At 36.6% G+C, this 26,070-nt stretch overlaps 1 protein-coding gene across 1 annotated transcript in view; it reads right to left on the bottom strand.

Moving 5' to 3' along the window:
* Positions 1-26,070, bottom strand: part of WDR11 (WD repeat domain 11) — a gene marked incomplete at its 5' end in the record, with an annotated part of 35,988 nt that extends 9,918 nt beyond the window's left edge. Inside the window, 19 exons of the mRNA XM_010003994.1 lie at positions 825-996; positions 2,679-2,793; positions 3,233-3,339; positions 4,213-4,360; positions 4,749-4,873; positions 5,184-5,292; positions 6,778-6,853; positions 8,656-8,762; positions 10,833-10,917; positions 12,598-12,774; positions 13,959-14,062; positions 15,866-16,061; positions 17,044-17,158; positions 17,843-18,008; positions 20,019-20,205; positions 21,271-21,444; positions 21,892-22,045; positions 24,921-25,032; positions 26,027-26,070. Of these exons, the coding sequence (XP_010002296.1) occupies positions 825-996; positions 2,679-2,793; positions 3,233-3,339; positions 4,213-4,360; positions 4,749-4,873; positions 5,184-5,292; positions 6,778-6,853; positions 8,656-8,762; positions 10,833-10,917; positions 12,598-12,774; positions 13,959-14,062; positions 15,866-16,061; positions 17,044-17,158; positions 17,843-18,008; positions 20,019-20,205; positions 21,271-21,444; positions 21,892-22,045; positions 24,921-25,032; positions 26,027-26,070 (2,473 nt within the window). The remainder of the gene's footprint in view (positions 1-824; positions 997-2,678; positions 2,794-3,232; positions 3,340-4,212; positions 4,361-4,748; positions 4,874-5,183; positions 5,293-6,777; positions 6,854-8,655; positions 8,763-10,832; positions 10,918-12,597; positions 12,775-13,958; positions 14,063-15,865; positions 16,062-17,043; positions 17,159-17,842; positions 18,009-20,018; positions 20,206-21,270; positions 21,445-21,891; positions 22,046-24,920; positions 25,033-26,026) is intronic.

The following is a 26,070-nucleotide window of genomic DNA, read 5'->3' as shown; positions in this document are numbered from 1 at the left end:
TCACTTCAGTGTGCTTAGGTTTAGAACATTGATTTTTATAGTTTATTATTACAGAGCATTTAGTTGATAGTAAAAGTAGCTGTGATAAATCATGTGTTTCACAAACATCCCACACCACAGGTCCCACATCCCAGTCTTGATTATTACATGTGTCTTAATCAGAATCTTCATGTTCTAAGGACATGGTATGAGTAAAGGCAGGATTTCCCAAAAAAGACCAAAACAAAAGCAGTTACTTGAAACATTGGTAACAAAAAAATAGAAAAATATAGTTAACTATTTAAATAGTTAAGTATTTAAATTCCATTCTTAAACATATGGCACAGGTGAAACAGCACTAACATCACTATTTTAGAGTTCAGTGGGAAAATCTGGTTTGAAAAGCAGTAAGTCAGTTTACAAACTGCTTTTGATATCTGGAAATATCAGAAAATACTTTTTCACACATGAACAAAAGTTTCAAAATGATGTAATGAATGATCAATGATGTAGGTTCTGACCCCTAACTGGTGTACCAATGCTTTCTTGGTCCACTTGCTAGACATCTGGGCAAAAAGCTTTTATTTTCTTAAGTTATATTCAATTTCTGAGATTCACATGTACAGATTATTTAGAAGATGAAGCCTGTAAAACAAAAAGAACACGCATATGACTTGAGCCTAAAAAATTAATTGGCATGAAATTAATCTATGAAAACTACTACAGGGACGTGTCATCCTCTACCTGTGACAATGCTTTGTTCAAACAGAAATGCTCAACATTTTTATGGCCAACTTGCATAATGAAGTCTGAAGCATTTGACACCAGAAAAGGAATCCACATACCTATTAAGTCCTGCTCATCCATTCTAAAACACGACAGTTTCATGGACAAGTCGAGAACTCTAATGCACCCATCATCTGATGCCAGGACCACCTTGTCTGAGGTGCACCAGTCCACATCCAGGATTCGGAAATTGACATTTCTTCCACTTCTTAAGCTGCTCACCATTTGCACCTTGAAAAGGGAGTTGTTTTTCATTTTGAGTAGGCTCCCCATCACATAGGGTGAGATTCTGTCACGTCCCCACAAGGCACATCACAAAATTTGCAATAAATGTGAACTCGGTCATAAATCATTCTAATTATGGTCTCTTCTGGACAGCAGGGGATTTAGAAACCTTGGAGTAGGTCACGTGGTCGCCCTGAAATGATACTTTTTCCCAACTCAGAGCTGAAAAAAGATCCTTTCCAGCACAGCTGTACAGTTGCCTCTGTTATCTTTTATGACAGGTAATTTCTCTGGTAAACTAGTGGAAATTTACATTGCCTCTTTAATTCCAGTCCCTCGTCTAGTACATCTGCATGAAGGGGGAAGTTAATTAACTCATGGTCTTCATAATCACATGCTTTCTTGCTAAATACTGTTGCCTAGAAATACATTCAGACATGCTATTAACATAATATGGTGGAAATAGGATGATTTCTTGTCCACAAACAAAACAGATATTAAAAAAAAACTTCTAAACTGCACTTTTAACTACAGGTTAGTAGTTAAGACATCTTGTAGCCCTTCTGTAGCAGCACAGAACATTGCAAAAGTTTTTATTTGTAGTCAACATTCTGCTGCTTTCTTTCATTTGTTTTAGAGCAAAGCACAGAGCTAGAGAGGTGTGCTGCCCTAGCGCATGATTGCTCTGAGCACTACAGGAATTAGAGACAAATGTGGGAATTTCAGATAATCCTAAGGAGAGGATTCTAAGGATAAGAGGACTGAGATTGTAAAATATTTAAACAGATATTCGAAAAGATTTTCAGCTGAAAATGTAAATGATTTTTTAATGCTTTCATATAGGAATCTCCCTTTCCCAGAAAAAAGAGAGGTAAGAGCTGTAGGAGGAGTATCCCCTGGCACCAAAACTATTCAAATACTCTTGAAGGAGAGATCCATGGGGTAGCATTCTATTCTGCCTGTATAAAGTCACAGTTGTTTGTTGTATACACTGTCCAATTCTTCAATGGACAGTTTCATATTGACCAAATTAAGTGTCTGAGTTAGGAACTGGCCCTCACTAAAAAGTTAACAGAAGAAACTTAAAATTCCTGTTCCATACCCTTATACCCTGAATATACTCCAGGGAGCTAAGCTAAAACACAAGAAATTATCTCCTTCCCCATGGTACTATAATCCCCTGAAAGATCTATGAAGCAAACTCCAAAAGATTTCTGAACACTGCTACATAATTTCTAAGTAAGATGAGAAGCTAGACAACATTAATTAACAAGTGTCTAGCTTGCTGGTATTTCCTAAGAAATTAAATCTGTGCACTGAAGAATACATACTCTTTAATATGCACAGTAGTTAAGAAACCTGTAGTAAAAATACTCTCTTGTCCACAGATTAAATTCTAAGATTGAGGCTTACTCATTAAATTTTGAATGTCTGCCACAAACACATTACAAGAGAATGACAAGAGAGTATCTCAGAGACACTGACAGCTTTATGAGTGAAAGGAACTTTTCATGGATGACAGCTTAAAAATGCTTTATAGGAACTAGAAATCTTCTGAGAAAAGTCATACAACTTTATTATACAACTGTCAGCAAGAAATCATGACCAAGTAAATCTTTATCTCCAAGTCATTCTGATTTTCAGAAGTAACTGTGCATTTTGCAAATGTCGAAATATCAGACAATTACCTCTTTTGAATCCCAAATTTCTGCTCCATCGTTGTACATTGCAAGAAGTTTTTGATTACCTTTCCCTGGGGCAAAACGTATCTTCTTCACCCAGCTTCTATGTGTAGGAATCCCCCTAAGAAAAGCACAAGGTTAGCATCAGTCATTCTATACTTAATTCTATGGGTAGTTAAATCCTTCTCCATGAACACTGCAGATTATTTTGTACAGATTAAGGAGAAAAACAGATATATATACACACACACAAATTATTATCCAAATTATCATGAAAGCTAGAAAGATTGAAATAAATATGGCACGTTTTAACATAAGAAAGATAACTGGCTGTTTTAAAAACTTTCATAAAATGTTACTTGATCTAAAAAAAACAAAAGATGAAACAGAGAACTGAAACACAGTAGGCATTGTTTGAAATTTTATCTCCAAATACTTGCATTTTTCCCCTCAAGCATCACCAATGTCCTGCTACAGCGAACAACAGAAATTAGGAGGGCAAAAACATTCTAACACTCAGCATCTTAGGATTATCTTATTGACTTTATTTGCAGTCATACCTAGATACTCTTGCTTTCAAATCCCAGAAGTTTAAGTTTCCATCAACATCTCCAAGAACCAAGGTATCCCCTTTCCAGGCAATACATGTAATGCTACCCATACTTCCCTGGAAATATTAAAGAAGCAGAATAAAACCTGGTGATTAATAGAGGCAAATACAGGAACAAACATTTCAACATTAGTATTTTATTTTATTTTTTTAAACATTAAATGACATGATAGACCAAATTCTGCTCAGTTAAACCAGAAACAATTCTACTGAATATACTAAGCTTTTATGAAATCAGTCATATTTGCTTCAATATGCTTCAAAAGACATTTCCTTCTAAGAAATGTTGGGTTTAAACCAATGGAAATCACTTTTCTGTCTTTTGCTGCAAGGAAACACCAACATGCCAGACCTTACTAGACACAGCACTAGCATATTCTAAAGGAGGAAACAAAAACAGAACAATTCCTATTTCTAAGTCCAACTTATCAAACCCTACAACTAAAAAAAAAATCCAAAACCAAAATATCAAAGATTGTTCTTCAGAGTAACTGGGAAAATTAAACAAACTTAAATTTCACAGAAGAGTGCTCTGGCCCACTCAAGTGCTCCTTATGATGCAAGATAAACTCAACTAACAGCACATAAACATGTTTCAATAACAACTTTTTTGTTATTCAAGCTTTTTGTATATGCTTTGCTAAAATTCTTAAAAATAATTCATATCATTTATTCAGAAAGCACATCAGGGCCTGTAATGAATTCCAACTTGTAAAGAAATCATTTATTTCAAAACTGTTTTCAGTAGAAAAATTGTTAGAACATGAAAACGTATTTATACAGGCTTTGAGGTTGGAACTTTTAGCTTGTATTTCAAACTACTACATCAATGACCACTTGCCACTCCAATGCACATCCATGTTTCTTTTGCTGGCAACCACAGCTAAGAAAAAAATGAAAGCATCAATGATACAGAAAACTGGAACTCACATCAGGAGGAATTCTTGCACTGTCTTTTACTGTGTTTCCTTCTACTGTGAGATGATAAACTTGCCCATCAGCACTTGTAAACACAAAGTGCTCTCTGGCAGAAATGTTTTGGCTCAGCTCCGATTTGCTCTCAGCTTCCTGTAACAAGCTTTAGAGGGAACACAGTGAGTATTTCTTCCTTGAAATTAGAATTGCAAGGCAAGTCCTTCCTAACTAATGCACAGAAGCAGCAGAAAACTTATGTTTCTTTCAAAACAATTTGTCAGAAGCAACAGTTAACTCATTTATATGTTTGCAGCAAAGTTCAGGGGCAAGTAAGAGCTCTTCTTCAACAACCAAGTAAAGGACTGCTACAGACATCCTGCTTCTCTTTCAGCAGTAAATCTTGACATCTGAAAGCTAAAGGGAGGCCCATAAAGTTGTTTGCCTGGTATGTATTCAAGAATGAGTTCCAAAATATTGTGTTCTGTGGAACAATGGCACACAGCTGACAAACAACTGCTACAGAGTTGCATTAAATCAGAATTTAAAAATACCTGATAACAGAAGATTCTACGCTGCTGACTTCAGTATCTGAGGCAACTGTCTGTCGGGCCATAGCCTCACGGGCTGCTAACTGCTTCTTCCTCAGGCTTTTTAAGTTATGAGAAGGTGACCACTCCTGCAAAAAATTGTCCAGGAAAAATGGAACAGACAAATAGTTACTCCCTGAATTTACTGTGGATTTTTCTGTTTAATTACCATGACTTCAATGAAGATTGCTCTCTCTATGATACGTCCCTGCAAGGGGCAGATCAGATTTCTCCCCAAGTACCTCCTTCTTTCTTGCCTCTACTTAAAGACAGATGAAAACTGAAGGGTGAAAGCACTTATCTGTGTGCTAGAAACAGTAACATATTGCTGCAAAAGTCCTTCATAGATCTTTACACTATCTCAACACATACACTTAAAAAGCAGATGTTATTCCTTACCAAAGCGGTCGCTGTAGGGAAGTTTTTAGACATCTCTCTGAGCAAAGTGCATGTTCTGACATCCCAGATCTCCAGTGGTTTGTCTTTAAATACTACAGCTAGATATTGCCTAAAACAAGTAAGAATTTACTGCATCAAAACTAAGCATTCCATTTTAATCTGAGCATTCTACTTCACAGGTGTTGTTCATATCAGCACTCTGGAATTCCTCAAAACTGAGACAAGGCAGAGTGAACGAATTTGGCTCAAATCCCAGTCCAAAGCTTGTGACTTCCTTGAGACAGAATCTGTCTGGAAAGGAGACGTTGTTGAAAGCTAAAAGAATTGGAAATTTCTGTCTGGGGGTGCTGCTCAATTACTGTAAGGAGACAAGGGAGTAAATGCAGCAAAAGCAGCAGCACCTCTAATTTAGATCTATTCAGCCCAAGTTGATGACTACACACGGTATCAGAAAGACAACCGAGACTGTAGGTTGGACTGACTTTTTTCTCCACTCCAGACATGCCACGTCCCTAATCCAGTGATAAATGAACATAAAATCCTCTTACACTAAACCACTTGTCAGTCACATCTTCAGACCTTTCATCTATGGAGCTAGATGAGTAGGACACCTTCCATCTACCATTTTTCCTGTGTAACTGGAATATACGGAGAGATTCTGCAACTACTCTTCATAACTGCATTCATCTCTATTCAAATGAACATTCCTTTCTTGTTCTTACTTAGCATTCTAGTCTCTTCATCTAAGGCCACAGCTGTTCTTAATTTTTATAGTATTAATAAGACCATTATATGGTTGAACTCTTCCAAATCCTCTGGAGCACATATATACTTCTGAAAATATTCCCATGCAAGCCACAGAACTTTAATATTTTTCCTTCAGTGTAAAAATTTCTTCTTTTATTTTTTCAATTTATAGAAAATGCTTTATTAAAGTCTACATTATCATTTCATTTACACAGGGAAGTACAGCAATCTCAGAGAGTACTACTGCTGCTATATTTGATACTATAAAGAACAGGGCCTCCTGTCACAGTCTTGGTCTCAAAATAATTAGGATTTGATGATAAGCAAGGTGGTCATTTATCAGCTGATTTCTCAAATTACTACACCTCACACCTGGTTTTCCAGTAGATAATCATCATAAAGGTGTGAAATACATAGAAAAATGAATAACACATAAAAAATCATCACAACTTTAATGACAATCTTCTAATTTTAAGTAAGACTTAAGTTATAGAAAAGGGAATTAACTCCCAGTATAATCAGACTAGACAAAAATTGCTCAGTACTTTTATTCTCCCTGATAGAAAAATGTCTGCTCAGTGAATGCAAAATAAAAAAAGAACTAAAATATAAATGACTGATCTTGTAATGTGACTGGATCCTGAAGTGACAAAGTCACCCACAGAAACATTCAGTTTTTGCACTTTGAGCTAATATTCTAAGGTATTTTTCTCTTCATGCAGTTACACACTTTTCTGTACCCTCTGGAGTGTTTTTTTTCCTGGAACTTCAATTACTTCTATGAAATCATGAGGGTCTTCCTGCAGTACAGTGAAATGTATAAACTTCACAAGGCTGATCTACTTACTTCAAATGAGACACCTTTATCATTTCAATAGCTGGCTCGTCGTTGCCTCGCTCCCCACGAAATGCAATGCTCCTGCCTGGATACAACAACAGAGAGAGGGGAAACAGAAATAGTTACTAAACCAAATATATATGTAGAAATAGTATATAAACTATGGTGCTTGTAAACAAAAAGAATCTGAGAGCATTCCATGATGAATATATGATTTCCATGGTGAAATGCTAACTCATCCTACACTTACCAGACACATTCTCTCTTTCCAGATGAAAGAATAAATCCTAAGAACTTAACATCTTATCCTCAAGAAAATTTTCACCCACCTGCAAGTACTGCAGAATTAAAGGTGTTATACATGTCAGTAAAATAAAGAATGATCTACAAACTCCAGGGTATCACAGCATCTCCTATGCAAGTGTCCCATTTTCCTCAGATTTCAAGGAAAATGCAAATTTTCAAACTTAAGCCACTCAGTGGCTGCTCACAGCTAAATCACTTGTGCCAATTATGTGAATAAATTCAGTTCTCAACAGTGTTAATTAGAGCTGCCATGTCAAAGGCCAGGCTACAGAGAAACCTTCTAGCTCTATTTTCTTCACCAGTGAAGATACCCTAGGAATTTTCTTCCTTATTGCTGTTCAGACACTCAAATAAGAATTTTGTTAACGTGTTCATGAAGTAAATACGAATCAGCACAGCTTTCCTAGAACTAAGACAGAAAGTTGGGCTAATTAGTGATGGAAGACCCAAAAACCAAACAGTTAAATAAGTTCTTGTAAGTTTTAAAAGAGGAAAAGTCACATTTTTTTAAGTAAAACATATGCTAAGGTGCCACGTATCCACATTTACTTGGAACTTGGCTGCCTGCAGGAATACAAAGCCTCTTATCACTTATAAACATTTCAATAGTGATTTACTAGCTGAGTGAAAAACCAAAATCCCATTTTACATGAAAGGAATTATACGAAGTACAGTATCTTTTCTGTTTTCATTTTAAACACATGAACAAAAGACATTCTCAGGAAAAGAATATTACAATATTATTATGTGAAAAGAATAGCCTCTTTGTGCAGTACCCTGTAAATACAAAAAAGTGAGTCTTTTCCATAAGCTTAAAAAAAATTAATTAAAAATCATCTTATGCTACTTTAAGCCACGTGTTACAAGATTCAGACTCTTCCATTAGAAATTAAATGGCTCCAGGTTTTCCCATTCTTAAATTCTTAAATTCCCATAATTTAAAAATTATTTAAATTTATAGAAGAGCTTCCTATTTTGGTCTGTTCCATCTTCTACCCACTATAAGGCCAGAGTAGTTGAGAAACACACACAATCTGTTTCACTATCAACTGTAAATTTTTAAGTTTTTTTATATTTAGCCCTTCCAATTCTTTATACAAGTATCCAATTTCATTATTAAAATATCCATTTTGTGTTCATACACATACTCAAAATTCTGGCTACACATCCTTGAAAAATTATCTGCTGCTGATACAAACTGCAATCAATGTTTCAACATTATTTCAGGTGCTCACAAAACAATGAGTGTAGGCTGTGATATTTGGAAACAGATTAATTTTATGAGCAAGATACACCACCAATACTCATGCAGTGTGAATGCTCCTGAACCTCCTGCTGACACATTATTTTAATAAGTCCAAGCCACAGATAGATCTGCAAAGATGTTGTTTCAAGACTGTAGAGCATCAGGTGGAAAAAATTACATGGCATCACAAGGACAGAAGAGCAGAAGCAGTTAAAATTCCTCTTAATTATTCTATTTTGTCATGACAACAGAAGAAAAAAGTGTTAATAACTTCAATCTGTCACTCCCCAACAAATCCATCAGTCTCTTGTAGGAATTTCTCAGGGAATACTAACCTGTTGGTAGGTCCACCAGCTGCAGCTCATTCCTTACTAGCCCCAGGTTGTTCGGTGTTGATGTGGCAAAGGAAACAAACCCAGTCAAGCTTACCCACTCAATTCCCCTGTCATCAGAAGAAAGTACATGCAGCATATTAGCCAAAGTACCTGAATAGCTAGAGAATAGCCTGGATTGAGAACAGCATTTTTTTTAATTCATACATATTCTTCAATTTAGGCATTAAAAGAAGTGATGCAACTATAATGTAAATATAAAGTTCCCAAATTAAATTATAGTTTCTTTTTCAGACTAGACTGGTTCTTCTTTGATTAAAATAGACATTTAAGCAAGAAAGAAACACTAGAAACTTTTGGAAAATCCCCCAGAGATACTCAGTACTAGAGTGGATAAAAAGCACTGCTCTGATTAAATAAGTGGCTTATCAGAGGGGAAGAACTACAAGTAACTCAAATTACCAGCATACAGAAAGAGAAAAATATTCCTGTGGATAGTAGAGTGGGGAGCTGTGATTCTTTTCATCCAGAGAGAGGAGACACAAAGTCAATCATAGAATCATCACCAAGGTTGGAAAAGGCCTTCAAGATCATCAAGCCCAACCATCCAATCAAATAAAATAATTCCCTATTGAAGTACCTCCTTTTGCAAAACTTCCTAATAAAACACCTCTGTCTGCTAGAATTAAGGGTTACATTCAACTGTGAAAATATTAAATTGAGTGATTCTATACATTCAGCTTGTCCCAGTTCCTTCAGGGGTAAGATTCAGTTCTTTTGATTAATGTCTCTAATGCAAACAAATTACAGAGCGTACTGAAGCAGATAAAAACACAAATTACTTTTCTAGTTGGGAATGGATTGTTTTAACTTTATGACAAGGCAGCAGGTACTCAAATTAATTATAAGAATTATAAGAAAAGGGGAAAGGTAAATCAGGAAATAAACCCATTATCTTAGAGAAAACTGTATTAAAACTCATTCATCTTATGAGAAAAAACTCTCAGCTTCAAATTTCATTATTTACAAAGAATTTTCCTTGTACTTCAAATGTATTTGTATGGTCTAGATGTTCAAAACTGAACGGCAGCAATGGAACAAGTTTTTCTTTTCAAGGAAGAGGACAGTTAAGAAAAATAAATGACAATTAAGCACATGGTACATCTGAGATAATTGTACATCCTGTAAGGGAGACTTCAGAATTCAATTCCAAACACCCAGGATTTCATTGCAACACTGCTTCCACTTCTCAGTCAACACTTATTTACTAAAGTACAGAAATAAGTCTAGCACACCAACACCTGAGCAACATAAATGGTGGCTACTTCTCATTCACCTTCCTCTCCATGAGGGAAGGTTTTTTTTTTAAGGAGGTAATGAATTCAATGCAACAGTTCACACTTGGATGTAATGCAGTCATTTCCAAGTTGTGCCTGCAGGCCATCCACAGTCTTGTTACAGTCACTGAGATTTTAAATTTAAAAATTAAAGCTGTTGCAACCTTGGTCTTGCTGAGCTTCAGTGCTAAATAGTGAGAAGCACTGCTCTGGTCACTTATCTACCAGAATAAGCAGAAGTCTAAGTGAGATGCACTGCAAATGCATCACTTTCACTGAACTAGAGGCTACACTACAGGCACTTTATTTACATGTATCAAATATATTCTCTGCTTGGAAGGTGCCTTATCATTCTCATCTTGCTCCACTTCAAAGCCAGAATAGGTATCAGATTTAGTTATATTATGGTTCTTCTAATTTCTCTTAGTATCTAGAATTAACTGCATTTCTCTGTACCCTGAAGGAAGAAAGACTGACCTCCTGCTCACAGTCTCTATCTGTTCTTCCCCCTCACTTATGCTTCTAGTAATAACCTGATTGACTTTTCCTCCCTGTGTGCTCTGAAGCATTGCTGCTGCTTCCAGCCTCAATGCACTAAGGAAACTGGAAGCAGTTGATATGCATCTTAGATCAGCAGGCACAGCTATAATTCAACCTAAATTTGACTTTGACAGTGTCACAGCTTACACAAACTAGAGATACTGGTTCACACTACTCAACAGGCAATTTCCTTGAGAATTATTAACAACAAGTAAAGACACCCATTTTGCTGGTATGTTAGTTAGACATTTTAATGTTTGTCTCCTAGAAGGATTACAGTAGGAATTAAAATTAAAATCTTACTTGACTTCACAGGAATGGATGCTTAACTCTTTGTGTAAGAGTCCACTTGTAAGATGAAACACCAGGACAGAGCCATTACTTGTACCTATAAAGAGTGTTTAAAAAAAACAAACACCTGTAACTTAAAATTTTTGAAAAGGCATTTTGATCTCTAGTGCTTAAACCCCTAACATTAAACCCTCCAAGCTCCTCTGTAGCCAGTGAAATCCATTTTCCTGGACTTATTTGTAGACCATGTGGAAAATCTGTTCATTCTTCTGGCATTTTCACAACATGCCCAGTTGCAGGAGAAATTTATTTTGATTACTCAAGAGGAATAAATGCCTCAAGGAAGAATATTAACTGTTACCCACCCGTTAATGCCAGGAGAGAAACATGAGTAGATTTTACTGAATCATTCAAGCAATTCTGCTTTCTCATCTCTGAAATAACCTCATTCAAATTACAAGCCAGTAACTTAGCAGCTATTATCTTTGATTGGATCAAATACGTTCTGAAACCCTGAAAGTTACAATTTTTCTATTAAACACTGCTAGGACTTATTTTTCCTTTTCTTTTTTCTTTACACTCATATTAACTTTAATAAATACAACAATGGATACCTAAACAGACATTCAGGTACCTTAAGTCTAAAATGCTCCAGACCTTGCTGTAAATGCACTCCATATCTACCTGTTAGTTTCCTAATCTTTATATTTCACCTGCTTTAATAGCTATAGCTTATATAAAAACAAAAATGACATTTTAGTAGCATCACATCATGTAATCAGAGCACAACTAAGGATGGTACTTTTAACTCAGTAATAACATAAGTATTACAAGACTTGCATATATATGTACATGCATTATTATGGCATTTTCATTACTAGAGTGAGATCCTCTTTGCAAGCTCCTGCATAACGTTCACTTTTGCAATCCCCTCATCACTCTGTCCAAAAACCTAAGGCTCTACAGCACAGGAAACCTTAAGAATAACAAAAAAACTCCCAAGTCTGACTTGTGACAGGCACAGCCTTGACTGAGCAGCCAAGAATCAACAGTTATCTTAGGTATTCCAAGAGTATCTTTGAACAACCCAAATACTGAGGTCTAATTTTACAACCTGCTCCAATCTTTACATTACAGGATCTCTGTGCCTACTGATCCAGTTCACTGACTGCAGAGAAAGACAGCAGCCTGTGTGGATACACTGTGAAATCCCTGAAGTGGTCTGCAACAGGATACCAGAAAGGCCAGATTTAAACAGGAAGAACTCAAAGTTGCTCACTGGCAACTGCTGGAATATCTAGAGGAGTTAACTACATTTTTAATAGGACAGAATAGATTAATTCAGGAAACATAATGTGCTTTAAGTATATTTTTAGGTACTTACCTCATAACAAAAGTACAGTCTCTGTTAAGTTAATTTAGTTATTCTAGGAATACAGTGCTGCAGAAGGTCCATATTTAGTGATACCCATAATTAAGTCAGAGCAGCATGTAAAATGCTGAGGCAATCAGTTGACCAATATCATAGTAAATGAAAGGATAAATACAAACTTGCTAATATATTGCAATTTTTCAGGTAGCAATGCTTCAACCCAGGACAGTAAAAAAGAGAATATTCAAAGATTCTCAACGCAAATCAATATGAGGGCCACTATTTGTGATGAGTAGCATAGACTTTAGATTTTTATATTATTTTTTTTTTGCTAGTAACTGTATCTGTATTAAATTTAGAATTTAATATTTTCAGAGCAACCAATAAATTACTCAGGATACTTACCAACAGCAAGGATTGGCTCATATTGTTTGATATTTTTTGTTGTAAGAGGCGGGCACATGCGGATAGCAAAAGGAGGCAAAGGAAGTCCTGAAAGAAGCCCAGTCAGCAGAAATTTGAGATGTACTTCTTGTAGGAAAGAACTTCTTAACTGTTCTTCTCCAGCAATTGTGCCTTGCCCTGATTAAAAACAAAAAGTTTTATTAGTATTAAATTTTCATCTGAGATGTTACGGAGTTTAGAAAACAAAAGTTACAAGTAACTTTAACATACATGCTAGAAAGTTTTATTTAAAGAAGAATTCCTTCCTGTTCATGTCTGTATAATAAAACTTTTTGGAAGATTGCATTTCAGCTAATTTCTCCAATACTAACCTTCTTTCCTAACACTAAGACACAGAAGAAAAAAAAACAGGAAGGAAGAGCTAAAAAAAAGTGCAAACATTTCAGTTTTCTTCTAGAATTCAAGGGTAGTTCCTATTTTTTTTTTCTCCTTTTGTTTTAGTTGTGTTTTTCTTAAAGTTAGTTACAAATATTTTAACATTATTAGACCAATTCAAAGACTTAGGGAGATATAACTCAGGACAGTAAAAACTGAGTGCAATTCATTCCTAGAAATACAGTGAATTTATTCCTCAGATACAAGATAGAAGATGGGCACAAAAAAGTAATTCCACTGTTCTATACATATATATATATATGTATATATATATATAAAATATATTCTGCAGTCAGCTGTACCAGTCCAAGTGATGTGAGGTACAAAATAACACTAGCTATGATGTCAATGGCTACAGGAAATGTAGGTAAGAGAAGAAACAAGCCCTAAGTGCCATCTTGAAACACAAGCCAAAATGCAAAAGAGCCCCTCACAGTGGTGAGGTGCCTTCAACTCAGCAATATACACAACTTTTACCAAACCAAATCCAAATCTGCACCTTTGCATCCCTGAGCAGCATTAGCCACTTTTCCAATAAACATTAGTTGTAAAACATCAAGGAAACCATCTTTATGGAACATTTCTCAATGCCAAAGTGTTGGCTGCTAAGAAGATTTCACAAGGATGGGATATATCAGATAAATTGTCTTCAGCTGTTTAAGATTGGTTTTTAAAAATGATGGAGTTTTGACCAATTTCCATTTTTAATTACTTTTTTTTCCTCACAGAAAATTAACTTTGAACACTGGTCCTCAGCATATAACATCCTCAAAAAGATTAATCTGATAATTTCTTTAGCACACAGGAGATCTATTCTTTCATATTTACTACTTAAATTGCATAGAAAAAAATTCTAATATATGTATAAATAAGCTAAAAAAAACCCTAGAAATCAGTAGCAGTAGATGAGTGAAAGAAATTCTTACCAATCATGTTATCTAAAGAAAGGTCTGGAAGTTTATTTTGGAATGCTCCTATGGGAATTCCACAGAATGAGATTGGGGAATACAAAGGTGATGCACTTGAACTGCTGTAAAAGAAATGAAAACAAGTTCCTAATGGAAACTGGATCACTTATTATCCTAGGTCCTCAATGTTGGTTTTCCCTCAGGTTGTTCTTTCAGTATTCCTACCACTTCCTAGTTGCAGTGTGTTTGGAGAAGATTATTCTCAACACTTCCATGAATGACTCTACCAGAAGACAACACCCACAAAAATGTACAACATTTAATGTAATATCCTTACAGAGATATTCACAAGTAACAGAAAAACAGATTCATGGATACCTTGTTCTGAACTAGACCTAAGCTTCTAAATATGTTGTGTATTTAGAGCTATGTTGATGAACACACCTAAAGAACATAATGTTTCAAAATTCAAGAGCTGACTCACAAACTCGGGCAATGGTTTTTGTCAACCTATATAAATTTCTTAGATAGGTTCCCGATGACAGAATTGAAGCACTGCCTTCTACATAAACATAAGAAATATAATTGCCTTTGCATACACAAAGCTCCAGCAGAAACTTAAAGTATCCCCTATGTTTACAGTCCTGTGTGATATCTTTGCATCGGGTTTGTGTGTTATTTTTTCCCCCCCAATGACTGTGACCAAGTTCCAGGTCAATCTCCTTCTAAAATGGCCTAAAACATCCCCTGCAGCTTTGGCCATTGTGTCCTGCTGGGCTGAGGACAGGTCTGTGTACTGACTGCACCCAGCTGTATACAGAAATGCAGTTTAAGGCATGTATAAAGCCTTTTTTCTTTAAAATCTCACTTTAATAGACTGAGTGCAAATGTTAATTAAGACCATCAAATCCAGCAGGATCAAGAGCTAATGGAGGAAGACTCTTTCCGAATCCATTAAAGACTCTGTGCCAACTAGAAATATGCTTTACTGTTCAGTACAATCCAACCACATCCAGACTCGTCTGGACCCAACGCTCCTTAGATCAGTATTACTACTTTTTTTCCTGGGTCTAAAATCATGACAAAAATCAGTATTTTAGAAATGAGACTAAGAACCCAAGAAGTAAAACCCAGGAACACACAGATCCTAAACAGCTGTTTGAATATGCATCCCAAATAATCCATCTAACTGTACTTTTGGGAACACCAAGAATAAAAACTGTAAATCACTGATGAGTAACAAAAGGATCTATGTTGAAAATCTGGTATTTCTGCCATTTAAAAGTCTACTAAGAATTCTATATTTCTTTTATGGCAGTATGCTATACATTTTATTCAACAGGTTTATTGCAGCAGCATGACTATAATACACTGCACATTAAAGAACTTTACTGCTTCACATAGCATTTTTAGAGACTGCTCAAAATCTAAAACTCTAAAGGCTTTGTATATACAGGCTTTGGATATGAAAACCAAAAATATTCCAGCCACCTGCTGTGCAGCCTTATACTGCTCTGAGTCAAATTCACAAACCTAGGATAAAGCCCTCCCCCTACTAAAAATGTAGTCCTTTCCAGGTTCATTTTGCAGTCCTTTTGTGTGACTGAAAGTGAAGGATGTATTCCTGAGGAAAATTACATCATCTGAAGAAAGCCAAAAGAAGATAATGTTCCCCTAAAATAATATGAATATTCATTCCTGTATTTTGTTTTCTTATTGCAACTTCTTAGTATGGAATTATTTTTTAAATAAAGAAAATACAGTTCCTTCACTTTTGTTCCTTTCATCCATACACATGTACAGCACGTGTCATACTATCAAACACACAGGGACATGACTCTTGCTTTCAGAATACAATTCAATACTAAATGCCACTGGTCAATGTTACAGATGGAAGCTTTGATAAGAAAAATAAATCCCATTACCTGTTACGCACATTTCTGCCAGAAATACTGGATTTTAATTCCCAGATCATTACCCTGCCATCACTGACTATGAGAGCTGCAGAATTCTCATTCACTGGGCAACACACCATACTGAAGGGTCGAACTGTTTTTGTTACCCTGATTGCATCACACTGACTTCTTAAATCATAAGTCAGCTCCTGAACTGGGTCTGGATCTGTAACATCAATGTCCCACAGAGGACAAACAATTAGAATGGAAGACAAAGGATGTGATCAATCAACAGAGGTAAATTTGCAGAGTGACTGAGCTCTTTGGTTGAAATCCATGTTTCCTGTTCAACAACTAGGAAACATCCTAAAAAACTGCATAGTGCTGATCTTGCTGTACAGAACACTGCTGTGAAAGATTCTCCAAAATGTAACCTTGCCTTTAAAATACCTTACTCAACATCAATCTTGCATAATCTATAACCTTGTCTTAAAAATATCTTATTCAACATCAATCTTAGAAAATCTAAAAAAATTACTGTTTCATGTCTGGGTAGAAAGTGCACCTGTTCACAAACCAAAACTAACTTGGTTTGCTGGCAAACCTGAAAGCAAGTAATGCAGCTCACCAGAAATTAGCAAACTGCCAAAACAAAAACAAACTAAGCAAATTCTAACCAAAAAATAACTTAATTGCATTTACAGAACTATAGGTTTTTTCCCCTTCTTTTTTATTAGGCCATTCTTAATAACATGCCATAAAAAAGACAAAAGTTTAATAATTTATATTTTAATCTAAGTTTAAGCCCATGTCTTAGCTCTAAAATCAGTTCTTCCAACTTGACTAAACTACTTCCAAAACTGTGTGTTTGCCTGAAAGATGTTTTTTCTTAAAGATAAATAATAATAATATTTTATGTAAAACTTTCCTGTATATGTGACTATTAAGCCACTTCATAATTAAAGCATTATTTAGTGATAAAAAGATTTTCAGGATATTACTATTTTTACTTTGCACTAAATTTCAGCAAAGTCAAAAACAATTTTGGGAGAATCCAGCCTAAATGTAAATGTAATGTACAACAAAAAAACCTACAAGAAGGGCTGTAATTCACCATCCTGTATGAGGTCTGATGGTTCATATTGTTGTTAAAGTCATAATTAAAATGCCTCAATGTTCATTCTGGATACTTCTGATACAAAACATACCTGGCTCTTCATTGGGAGTTGCAGTTAAACTGCAGTTAGATCTCCGGACCCTTAAAGTTATACAACCATTTTCATGGAGGCAAAATAACCCATCACGCTGAAAACAAGGAATGACCTGGGTAAAGGAAATACCACATTATACTAGGTTATCAAAACTATATCATTTGCAAAATTAAGCACATCACTAAAAATGTGCCCATTAATACAACAATTCAATACATTTCTTTAGCTACGCTACTGGCAACTATGGAATTCAGACATGCACTAACATTTTTTGTTTGAATTGTTTGATTATTTTGGTGAGTTTTCCCCAACAGTGATATGCTCATATTTATTATTTTTAGCTATAATATTAAAAAAAAAAACCCCACACAACAATAAAACAAAAAGCAAACCAAACTGTCTTTTTTGGTATCAGAATTCCTGACTCTAAGAGAGCAAAATGCTTCAGTAAGACCCTAGAGTAGACACAGTTGCCTAATTAAGCAAAGGCAGATGCTCAGAGATCTAGTTTTAACTTCAGTGTAAGCAGCTTAACCATCAGGGAATGAAATGTCCTTTTTCCACAGCACTGTTTCCACACTGGTAACTTCTGTAACAGCACAAAATGAAGTGGGGTTGCTGCAGAGCTCCAAAAACTAAATTAAAAAATGCTTGGTTCAGAAAATACTTTTCCCCCTGGTGAGCTAATTTCTTTTCACCCTCTAGGACTAATCAAAACACCTATCAGTGGGTCCTGAACTTAGATATGCTCTTAATAAACTATTACAACGATAGAAACCAAGCAAATTGTCACTACCTGTATGAAAGGTACACCTGTTCTTTCAATTGCAATCACACCCACTGTCTGATTCACTTCCAAGTCAAGAATCAGAATTTCTCTGGGATACAGTAAGAGCATGTAGTTTCTTTTGGAAGGCAAATATGACAACTGGAGGCAGTCGTTGAGTGTTACAGATTCAGCACTGCAAAACATCAGAGAAAAACTCAAATCAAGTTCAGTATCAACAAACACTTCAAGTTCAAAATAAAATTAGCAGAATAAATTTTCCTGCAGCAGCCTTTTTTCAAGTATTCCCTATTTTCATCACTAGAGAACTTCAGATTTCCATTTAATTGCTACAGCAGTGCAAAGCATCACTGACCTTTAAGACACACAGTCTGTTGACTTTCATCTAAATAAGATTATAGAGTGATTTTTTAAAAATATATATGCAATCCAAATAGAACAAGTATAATTCTTACATATCCCAAATACAAACCAATTAAATTCTGAACAGTGCTGGCTGCCATGACATTTACTGGTATTCATGGGACATTACTCTTCAACATGCTGCTTACCTCGTTTTTTGTATTATTATGCATATTAATTTGTTTTGAAATGAACAAAACTAGCCTATCAAGAATACTGCTCTTCAAACTCAAAGAAAGCAGCAAAGAGCAGGAATTCAGGAATGTTCATCATTCATTTGATGGCTACCAGCAGACTGGCTGAAATGTACAGAGGTTCATTAGGTACCTGCAATCCAATGGACTGTATTCAGTCACACTGAAGAAATTAATCCCGGTGCTGTGCTCAGGTCTGCTGGTCTCTGAACTGACTTAAATGTATCATCCCTTCAAGGGGCTTATACTTTTATTCTCCTCATTCCACCACACACTAAACCCTCCTTACACTCTTCCTGTATCATATTCCTTGCTTTAGGAGTATTACTCACCTTTGCTCTGCAATCACTTTCCTGACAATCTCCTGCTCCTCTTTCCCCAGAGTTTCCCTAAACTAATACACCAGCAGATAAACCACTGCTGCTACAGTTTTTGTTTTCCCTTTTTCCATTCTACTTATTTTGGGTGTTCTGGATGGAAAAGAATCATAGATTCACAGAATGTCAGGAGTTACTCCAGGGATCTCTGGAGATCATTGAGTCCAACCCCCCTGCCAGAGTGAAAAAAAAGACTATCATAGCCCTGGTAATATTCATATATATAACTTAAAATGCAAACAGGAGAATGCAGAAAAATGGGATCTTCACTGATGCTGTTACCCCAGAGCATAGAAAAGGCTGCAGCAGCAGCCGAGCTCTCTCAGTATTTGCAAATCAGATGTTCTGTCCAATGCAGGACAAATCAGGCATTAGAGGACACAAAATAACAAGAGTGTGTCCTTTAACTTCATATAAAAAAACCACAACTTCTGAAATGATTACACATGTATGATCAAGTCTGCTCCCTGCTCTGCAATTCAAACACCTTATTAAAACAGAATATAAATTTCTTATCTGCACTAAATGTTGGTGTCAAGTGCTAACTGATAAAACAGATTGATCAGTTTGTTCTCTGGTTCTCTAGATGTTTCAGAAATACTTTTAATACTCAAATAGAAAGCACAAAAGGAAAGAAGTAATTACACCACACAAAAGAAAGTGGTCTAGAGAATTTCTTACAAGAAAACAAATCTAAAACTGCAACAACTTCAGTTTTACAAGGTCATAAAATAGACAAAAATGTATGTATAAATTCTAATTTTACTTATACATTGTTAACTTAAAAAATACCTCCTACTGCAGTATCATGTGAAACATCAGAATGACAACTCTCTTCAGATATCAGCACTTACAGAATTTTTATTCTCATGTTATATCCCTTCTCAATCCACAACTGAAATGAAACACATTAGCCCATTTTCACCTCATTTTTTCCCCCTAAGAATGACGTTTCTGAATTTACACCAGCATACACCATTAGCAATGTAAAACATGCTGGGATGATATGGCTGATTTTATGAATCAAACTGGATGAAGGACTGTCAGTGTGACATCCTTACATAATGTCTTCATACAGAACATCCAACCACCTGCCTACCCCAATGAAATTTCCTTTTTAACACTCATTATCTTGTAGGCTCTAATCTAATTATATTTCTGAAGCACACAGGTACACAAAACATTATCTGAGAAGAAAAATTTGCAGCCTACCTTGGTTTTTCATTACTGATTAAGATTTTGACTTTATCAAGGGCTTTTTTGGCCCCTGTAGCAGCAGCCAGCTTGTTGTGAGAAGGACTGGAATGGGGACTAGTGATGTAAACTTTCTTCCCTGAGCTGGCAGGAGCTTTGGTAGGAGAGAAATCAGAGATGAACACTATTCCTTCACTGGTGAGCACTGTACCAAGAAAAAACAAGGCTTATTTTAAATCTGAAATGTGGTGGTGAGGTTCTATTTTAATGAAATTTTGGTGGGGAGAAATGCTAATACCTTCAGTAATCCTGCATTAGGTAGAAAACTCATCATTCTACACAACCAGCACCTTCTACAGAAAGAACAGCAGATGGTCCCTTCCAACTCATCAGTATCTGCAAATCTCAGTTTTTCAAAATTAAGTCAATACTAAAAAACCCCATGGGGATTACTGGCAGATACTTCTTGTTTATTCAGTACAGTTATTCTCTTTCATCAACTATTTTTCTTTAAGCTTCACAATGCAAAGAGAAGGCAAAGTTGCACACATTGGCTATACACCATCTTTTGTTCTCATGCAGAGCTTGGCTCAAAGAATAATTACATTATTTATGTTGCAGAATAAAGATACAGCTAAGCTGTAAAGATGTAGCCAAGATCTTACTACCTCTTAATAGAAGGTTGGATGGGATGGCAGATGAACAAAAACAGAAACATAAAGCCTGGTAACTGCACTGTCTCATTACAGACCACGAATGATCAAGCTAAATTAAAGAATAAAACGGTGTCTCTCTTATTTCCCTTAGTTTCCTTCTGCTAAAATGTGACTAAATCTGCACTACATTCCCATTAACTTCTAAACTGCTTTTGAAACTGATGCTCACAGATTCTTTAAAAAAGAATCCATTCTGCTGAAACATTTATTCTTGGTCTACTCACCTCACTGGATTTTCCCTCAGCAACCTCCCCCTTACAGCTTTCTATGTCAGTTTAACACGGCTCTCTACACACAGCTTCCTCCATCTCCCTATCTACATGCTCTCCACCTTCTTACTATTTCTTTTCTTTTCAGACCTGTAACTTCTCTACTCATGCCTACTTTTCACGTCCTCTCATGTAGTAACACCCCAGTTTAGAAGATACCACACTGGCCAAAGACTCCCCTGTCTTTGTTTTGAGACTTCTTGACATGTATGACATTCTCTCCACTCCATTACTTTAATATCAGTATTAGCATTTTAATTAAACATCTTTCCTGGCCATACTTACAAGCTAAGTGTGAGGGATCAAAGGGGTCAAATGAAAAAGACAGGATGTTTTCAGCATAACTTTTCTTCCAGAGTTTGGTGCCCGTGTCTGCATTCCACAGTACAATGTAGTTAGGAGGATGAACTGCAAGCAGTAAATCTCTAGAAGCATCTTGATTCCACAACCACTGCATGTCTGTCAAAAGAAAGAAACATAAACAGTAAAATTATTTAAAAAAAAAAAAAAAGTTACATTTTAACAGTATTCTTCCTCTGTAATACTTCATCTTTAATGAAGTTAATAGTGGCTTGTTAGTGACATTTTTATCTGTTCTAAAAAATAAATTCCTTTCATGGCATGAATTTATGTACTTGACACCAAGTATTATTATTTCAATCAATAACATTACAAAAAACAGACTGAAGATCTTGAAAAATGTTACCATAATGAATTAAATCTCACACCATCCCTCTGGGAGACACCAAGTCTTACCCCTACTCAGAAAATGAGCAAACTCAAGCAAGGCTACTAATCCCGACAGCAAAATTCCATGGCAGAACTGACCACAGTTTGCAGAGGTGATGGATTTGTAGTGATGCTTCATAAAGTAACTTCCATGCAAACATCACAGACTATCATTACCTTGAATTGGTTTTGTATGTTCTTGTATTTCACAACGAGCTGCTCCTGTTGCCACATCCCATACAATTATTTTTCCAGTAACATCAGCAGAAGCTAAACGTAAAGAATATGGAGAGCCAATATTGTGATGGTAATTTTCTTTTGCCCATTTAACCTGAAGACAAAGATGAAAATTGGTCAAGGGCAGAGACACCACACTTTGCATATTTCAGATGGATAAGCAAATACTCATTAACAAAAAAAGCACAGTAATAGCTACCAACAGCATCTGTATAAGCACAACTTTAAGCTACTATCAGTAGGGCAAATGTGAGGTATGTTTCAGATGTGCTGCATGACTGACTGCATGGTTGGTATTTTCAAATTACATAAAACAACAATCCTTGTTCCTGAACTACAACAATCCCTAAAAAGATACTATGTATATAAAAAGCTTACTCAAATATAGACTCTAAATGGCAATGTTTAAGGTTCTGTGGGCATCTACAAACCTATCGCCACCGATTTCCAAACATATGTAAGTTGAAAATTTACCATCCAACTTGTATATACATCCTAAAACATGTCACCTTCCTCATTGGTCAAATATATTATGTTATGGGGGAAGCAAGTAAAGTTAGTCTTTATTCTATATGCTACCTCACAGCAAATGACAGCAATAGCTTGACATCTTTTTAGTCCTTCTCAGCATGTTGCCCCTCCTGAATTCCACAAACCAACTTCTGGTTTGGGATTTCAAGATGCACGGGCTTGCAAGTTGACAATACTTACAAAAACCGTGTGTCTTGCAATTTGAAACACTGTCTGCAAGTCTCCTGAAATTATAAGGAGGTAACACTGCCTCCTTCCTCATCTATTCAACATGGCCTTTTTTTGCTACCTGCTTTAAAGGCAGCCTTCTACCCCAAGAGAGACAGAAGAGCTGTGTGCTGTCACAGTACCTGATGGAGAAAGGTGAGGCCAAACACTTTTTGCAGATACAGAGAGCATGACATTAAAAAAAATACAAACAGAATTATCATTAGGCACCACTAACTTTGCAACATGAATTAGACTCCTAACATTCATTCAGAGGACTGTAGCCCCCTTTGTGCTACCCCTCTCAGAGGTGTGACCAGATGTCTCTCAAAAGCCCAGCTGAATAAATTAAACAAACATTACACAAGCACACACAGCAATTGCTCTTCAAAGAGCTCCAGCTATAAACCCAAAGTGTACCAGAGTAACAGAGAATTCCTGGGACAGTCTCCTCCACCTGCAAATTTCAGTTTTGCAATTCCTGATTCCCTGCTGTTCAAAAAAAACTTACCCATGAGGACACCTGCATGTAGCTATTAAAAAAAGTAATTATAGAAATGTGGAAAGCTATTTCTTCCTCAATTCAATATATATTACTTTGAAGCAACTTCCAAGTTTTAAAAACATAATTTCCTAAGGGAAGAGCTGTCACCAAGTTAGGAAGAACAAGAAGGTGCCTGTTAACACAACCAGTCTCAACCAGAGCTCATGTATCACATGGACAACATATATGGATCCATTTTCACTGAAACCACTACCTACTCCAGAGACAGTTGTAACCACCAAAGGCAAGGAAGTAATTGAAAAAAAAGAAAAATAAATAAATAATTAAACTGACTGCAGAAGGATTATGAAACAACTGCTTTTCTATTTGCCATTTTATGTTGTTTTGTTTTTTTCTTATTGCAGATAGTGGTGTATTTTGAAATTTTTCAGATCCAAAGCATGAGTTTTGTAGAAGATCCCCTGCAGACCAAGTCTGGTGGTGTGAACTTCTATGACAAAGAGTTGAAATTATACTTAGGCTTCCAGTATTAACAAATCAAAAAAGAAGTCAGCTAGGAACTGAAGAAAACTTCTTACAAATGCATGTAAAGGTATCTTCAATGAACATGGAATCATAGAATCACTTAGGTTGGAAAAGACCTTTAAGATCATCAACTCCAACCTTTAACCCTACTCTACCATATTCACCCCTAAACAATATCCCCAAAGATAAAGACTGAGGCTAAGTGTATGCTCAACCAAAAAAGTTGCCAAAAGGCAAGCAAAGGTATTGATTCAGTGTCTTTTACTCTCTAGTTGCTGTCGTGTACACATCTTTGCTGTGAGATAACTGAGAAATAACCTCTCCTTCCCCACAGCCAAGTAAGTTGCCTCACACTTGCCACCAGAGAGCCTATTCATAACAGTAGCACAAGCTTCAAGTTCTGCTGGGCAATCAGACCAATGTCTGGACAACCCTGAAAATCCTCAAACTTAACTAAAAGATTTGGGCAAGCATATAAACATGCTGGAAGAAATGAGTTGTCGGTCCTCTGTGACATTTTGGCATTATTTTTAAACATGTCACAGCACACATCTCAAAATGAAACATATAGTATCTATTTTGAAACCTAACCCTTCCACCTTCCTCTTTTCTAGTCAATTTCAAAATTCACTTTAACCAAACAAAACTAATTCCTCAACTTTACAACCACTTTGAGAAGTTACAATGTCAATAACTATAAGGCTATTTTTTATGGTTAAAATAAACACTCTGTTATTGTTCCTTTTCTCTAGGTAAGAATAGAAGGAAAAATTTGAAAGTAACTATCTAGTTAAACGGTGTACTGGTTAACCCCACTATGGGAAAGATCAGGAAGGGCATCAACAGAGAGATAAATGTGATATTTTGCAATGTGCAATTGGAATTCTGTCATGCTGAGAACTTTCTTAAAATCACTTGTGCCCGTGTTCCATGTCACTACCAAATGTTTCTGTATGTTCTCTACCTTCTATGTGTTCTATACCTTCTGTAAAGGTTCACCACCAATCTCAGCACAAATTTCAGCATGTACTGTTTACAGCTTTAGCTGTAAAAGTTATCATGTTAAATACAGGTATTTTACAACAGATTTTATGTAAAAAACAAGTGAAATAGATATAGATATAACATCAAGTACTTACAGTGAATTAGAAAAATAATATATACAACAGAATCAATATACCTGAAGACATGAATGTCTCACCTTGACAACACTAGCTTTGTGTCTTTCCAAAACCTGTAAGGTCTGTGCAGTATTGGCATCAACTACCAGCACAAGAGAGTGGCATCCATATGCAATCAAACCTTGCCAGCCCCTGGAAAACACATAACATCATCAAACAGGTGACAAAGAGCAATAAGCCCTTCAAGAAAGGCTTTTTTTTGTTTGTTTGTTTTTGGTGGTTTTTTTTGTAAGCTGGATGCCTGCTACTAGACACAAACAGTAACCAGTAAAAACTACTTAGTAATATAAAACTCAAAAGTACTATGAAATGCCATTGCTGCACCGGCTGCTGGACCATTTGATGATGGAACTCCGAGCCACACACAAAGCAGCTTTTTCTGTCCACCTATAAAAATCCCCTTCTAAATTTTAGACATCACATAGGGATTCATAAAGACCATTCCCAAATTTTATGTACAAGCAGGCAAGCAAGCAAAGTGTTTGCAATTATATATTTAACTGCATCCTTTTCTTTTTCTTCGTTTGTTTGAGACAAACGAGGAGCAGTCACAACGACTGCAGGAACAGTGAAGACCTGCCGAGGTGTGTCTGACTTCAGGGAAGGTGAATGCGGCCACTGATTACAGATACAGAGCTATGGGGAACACCAAGCCAGTGGGAACGGTCAAAGGAGAAAAACTAAGGAGACTGAAGTACTTCAGCTCTGCCAAGGGACAAACCCAACGGCCACAACCCGGTGCAGGCCCCTCATTGCCCCTCAGGCTCAGCACTGTTGGGGTGACGCCTCACAGCTCAGCTGGGTGCCCTCGCTGCTCAGCACAGCCAACACAAATCCCACAGCACGTCCCGGCTTGGCACACACACAAAAATGACAGGCACGGAGGCCGGGAGAAGCTGCTCTGCTCTCTAACAGGGTCGTGTGGCACCAACCAGACCGCTGCTCAGGCTCTGCCCTTCCCGGAGAGCCCGGCCAGCAGCTCCCCGGGTTCCCCCGGCGGGGCACGGAAGGAGAGAACCGGCTCGAACACACCGGCACAGCCTTCCCACCTCCGGGAACGCAACACGAACGAGTACTGGGCCCCTCTCCCCCCTTCCCGGGCCCGGCCCGGCCCGCAGCCCCTCACCAATCCGCCGCTCCCCTGTTGGGTAAGCTCAGCGCGCCCGTCAG

The sequence above is a fragment of the Chaetura pelagica genome, unplaced genomic scaffold (assembly GCF_000747805.2).
Source record: "Chaetura pelagica isolate M959 unplaced genomic scaffold, ChaPel_1.0 scaffold248, whole genome shotgun sequence".
Taxonomy (NCBI): domain Eukaryota; kingdom Metazoa; phylum Chordata; class Aves; order Apodiformes; family Apodidae; genus Chaetura; species Chaetura pelagica.
The sequence above is the reverse complement of the archived record's forward strand: the minus strand, read 5'-3'. Positions and strand labels throughout refer to the sequence as shown.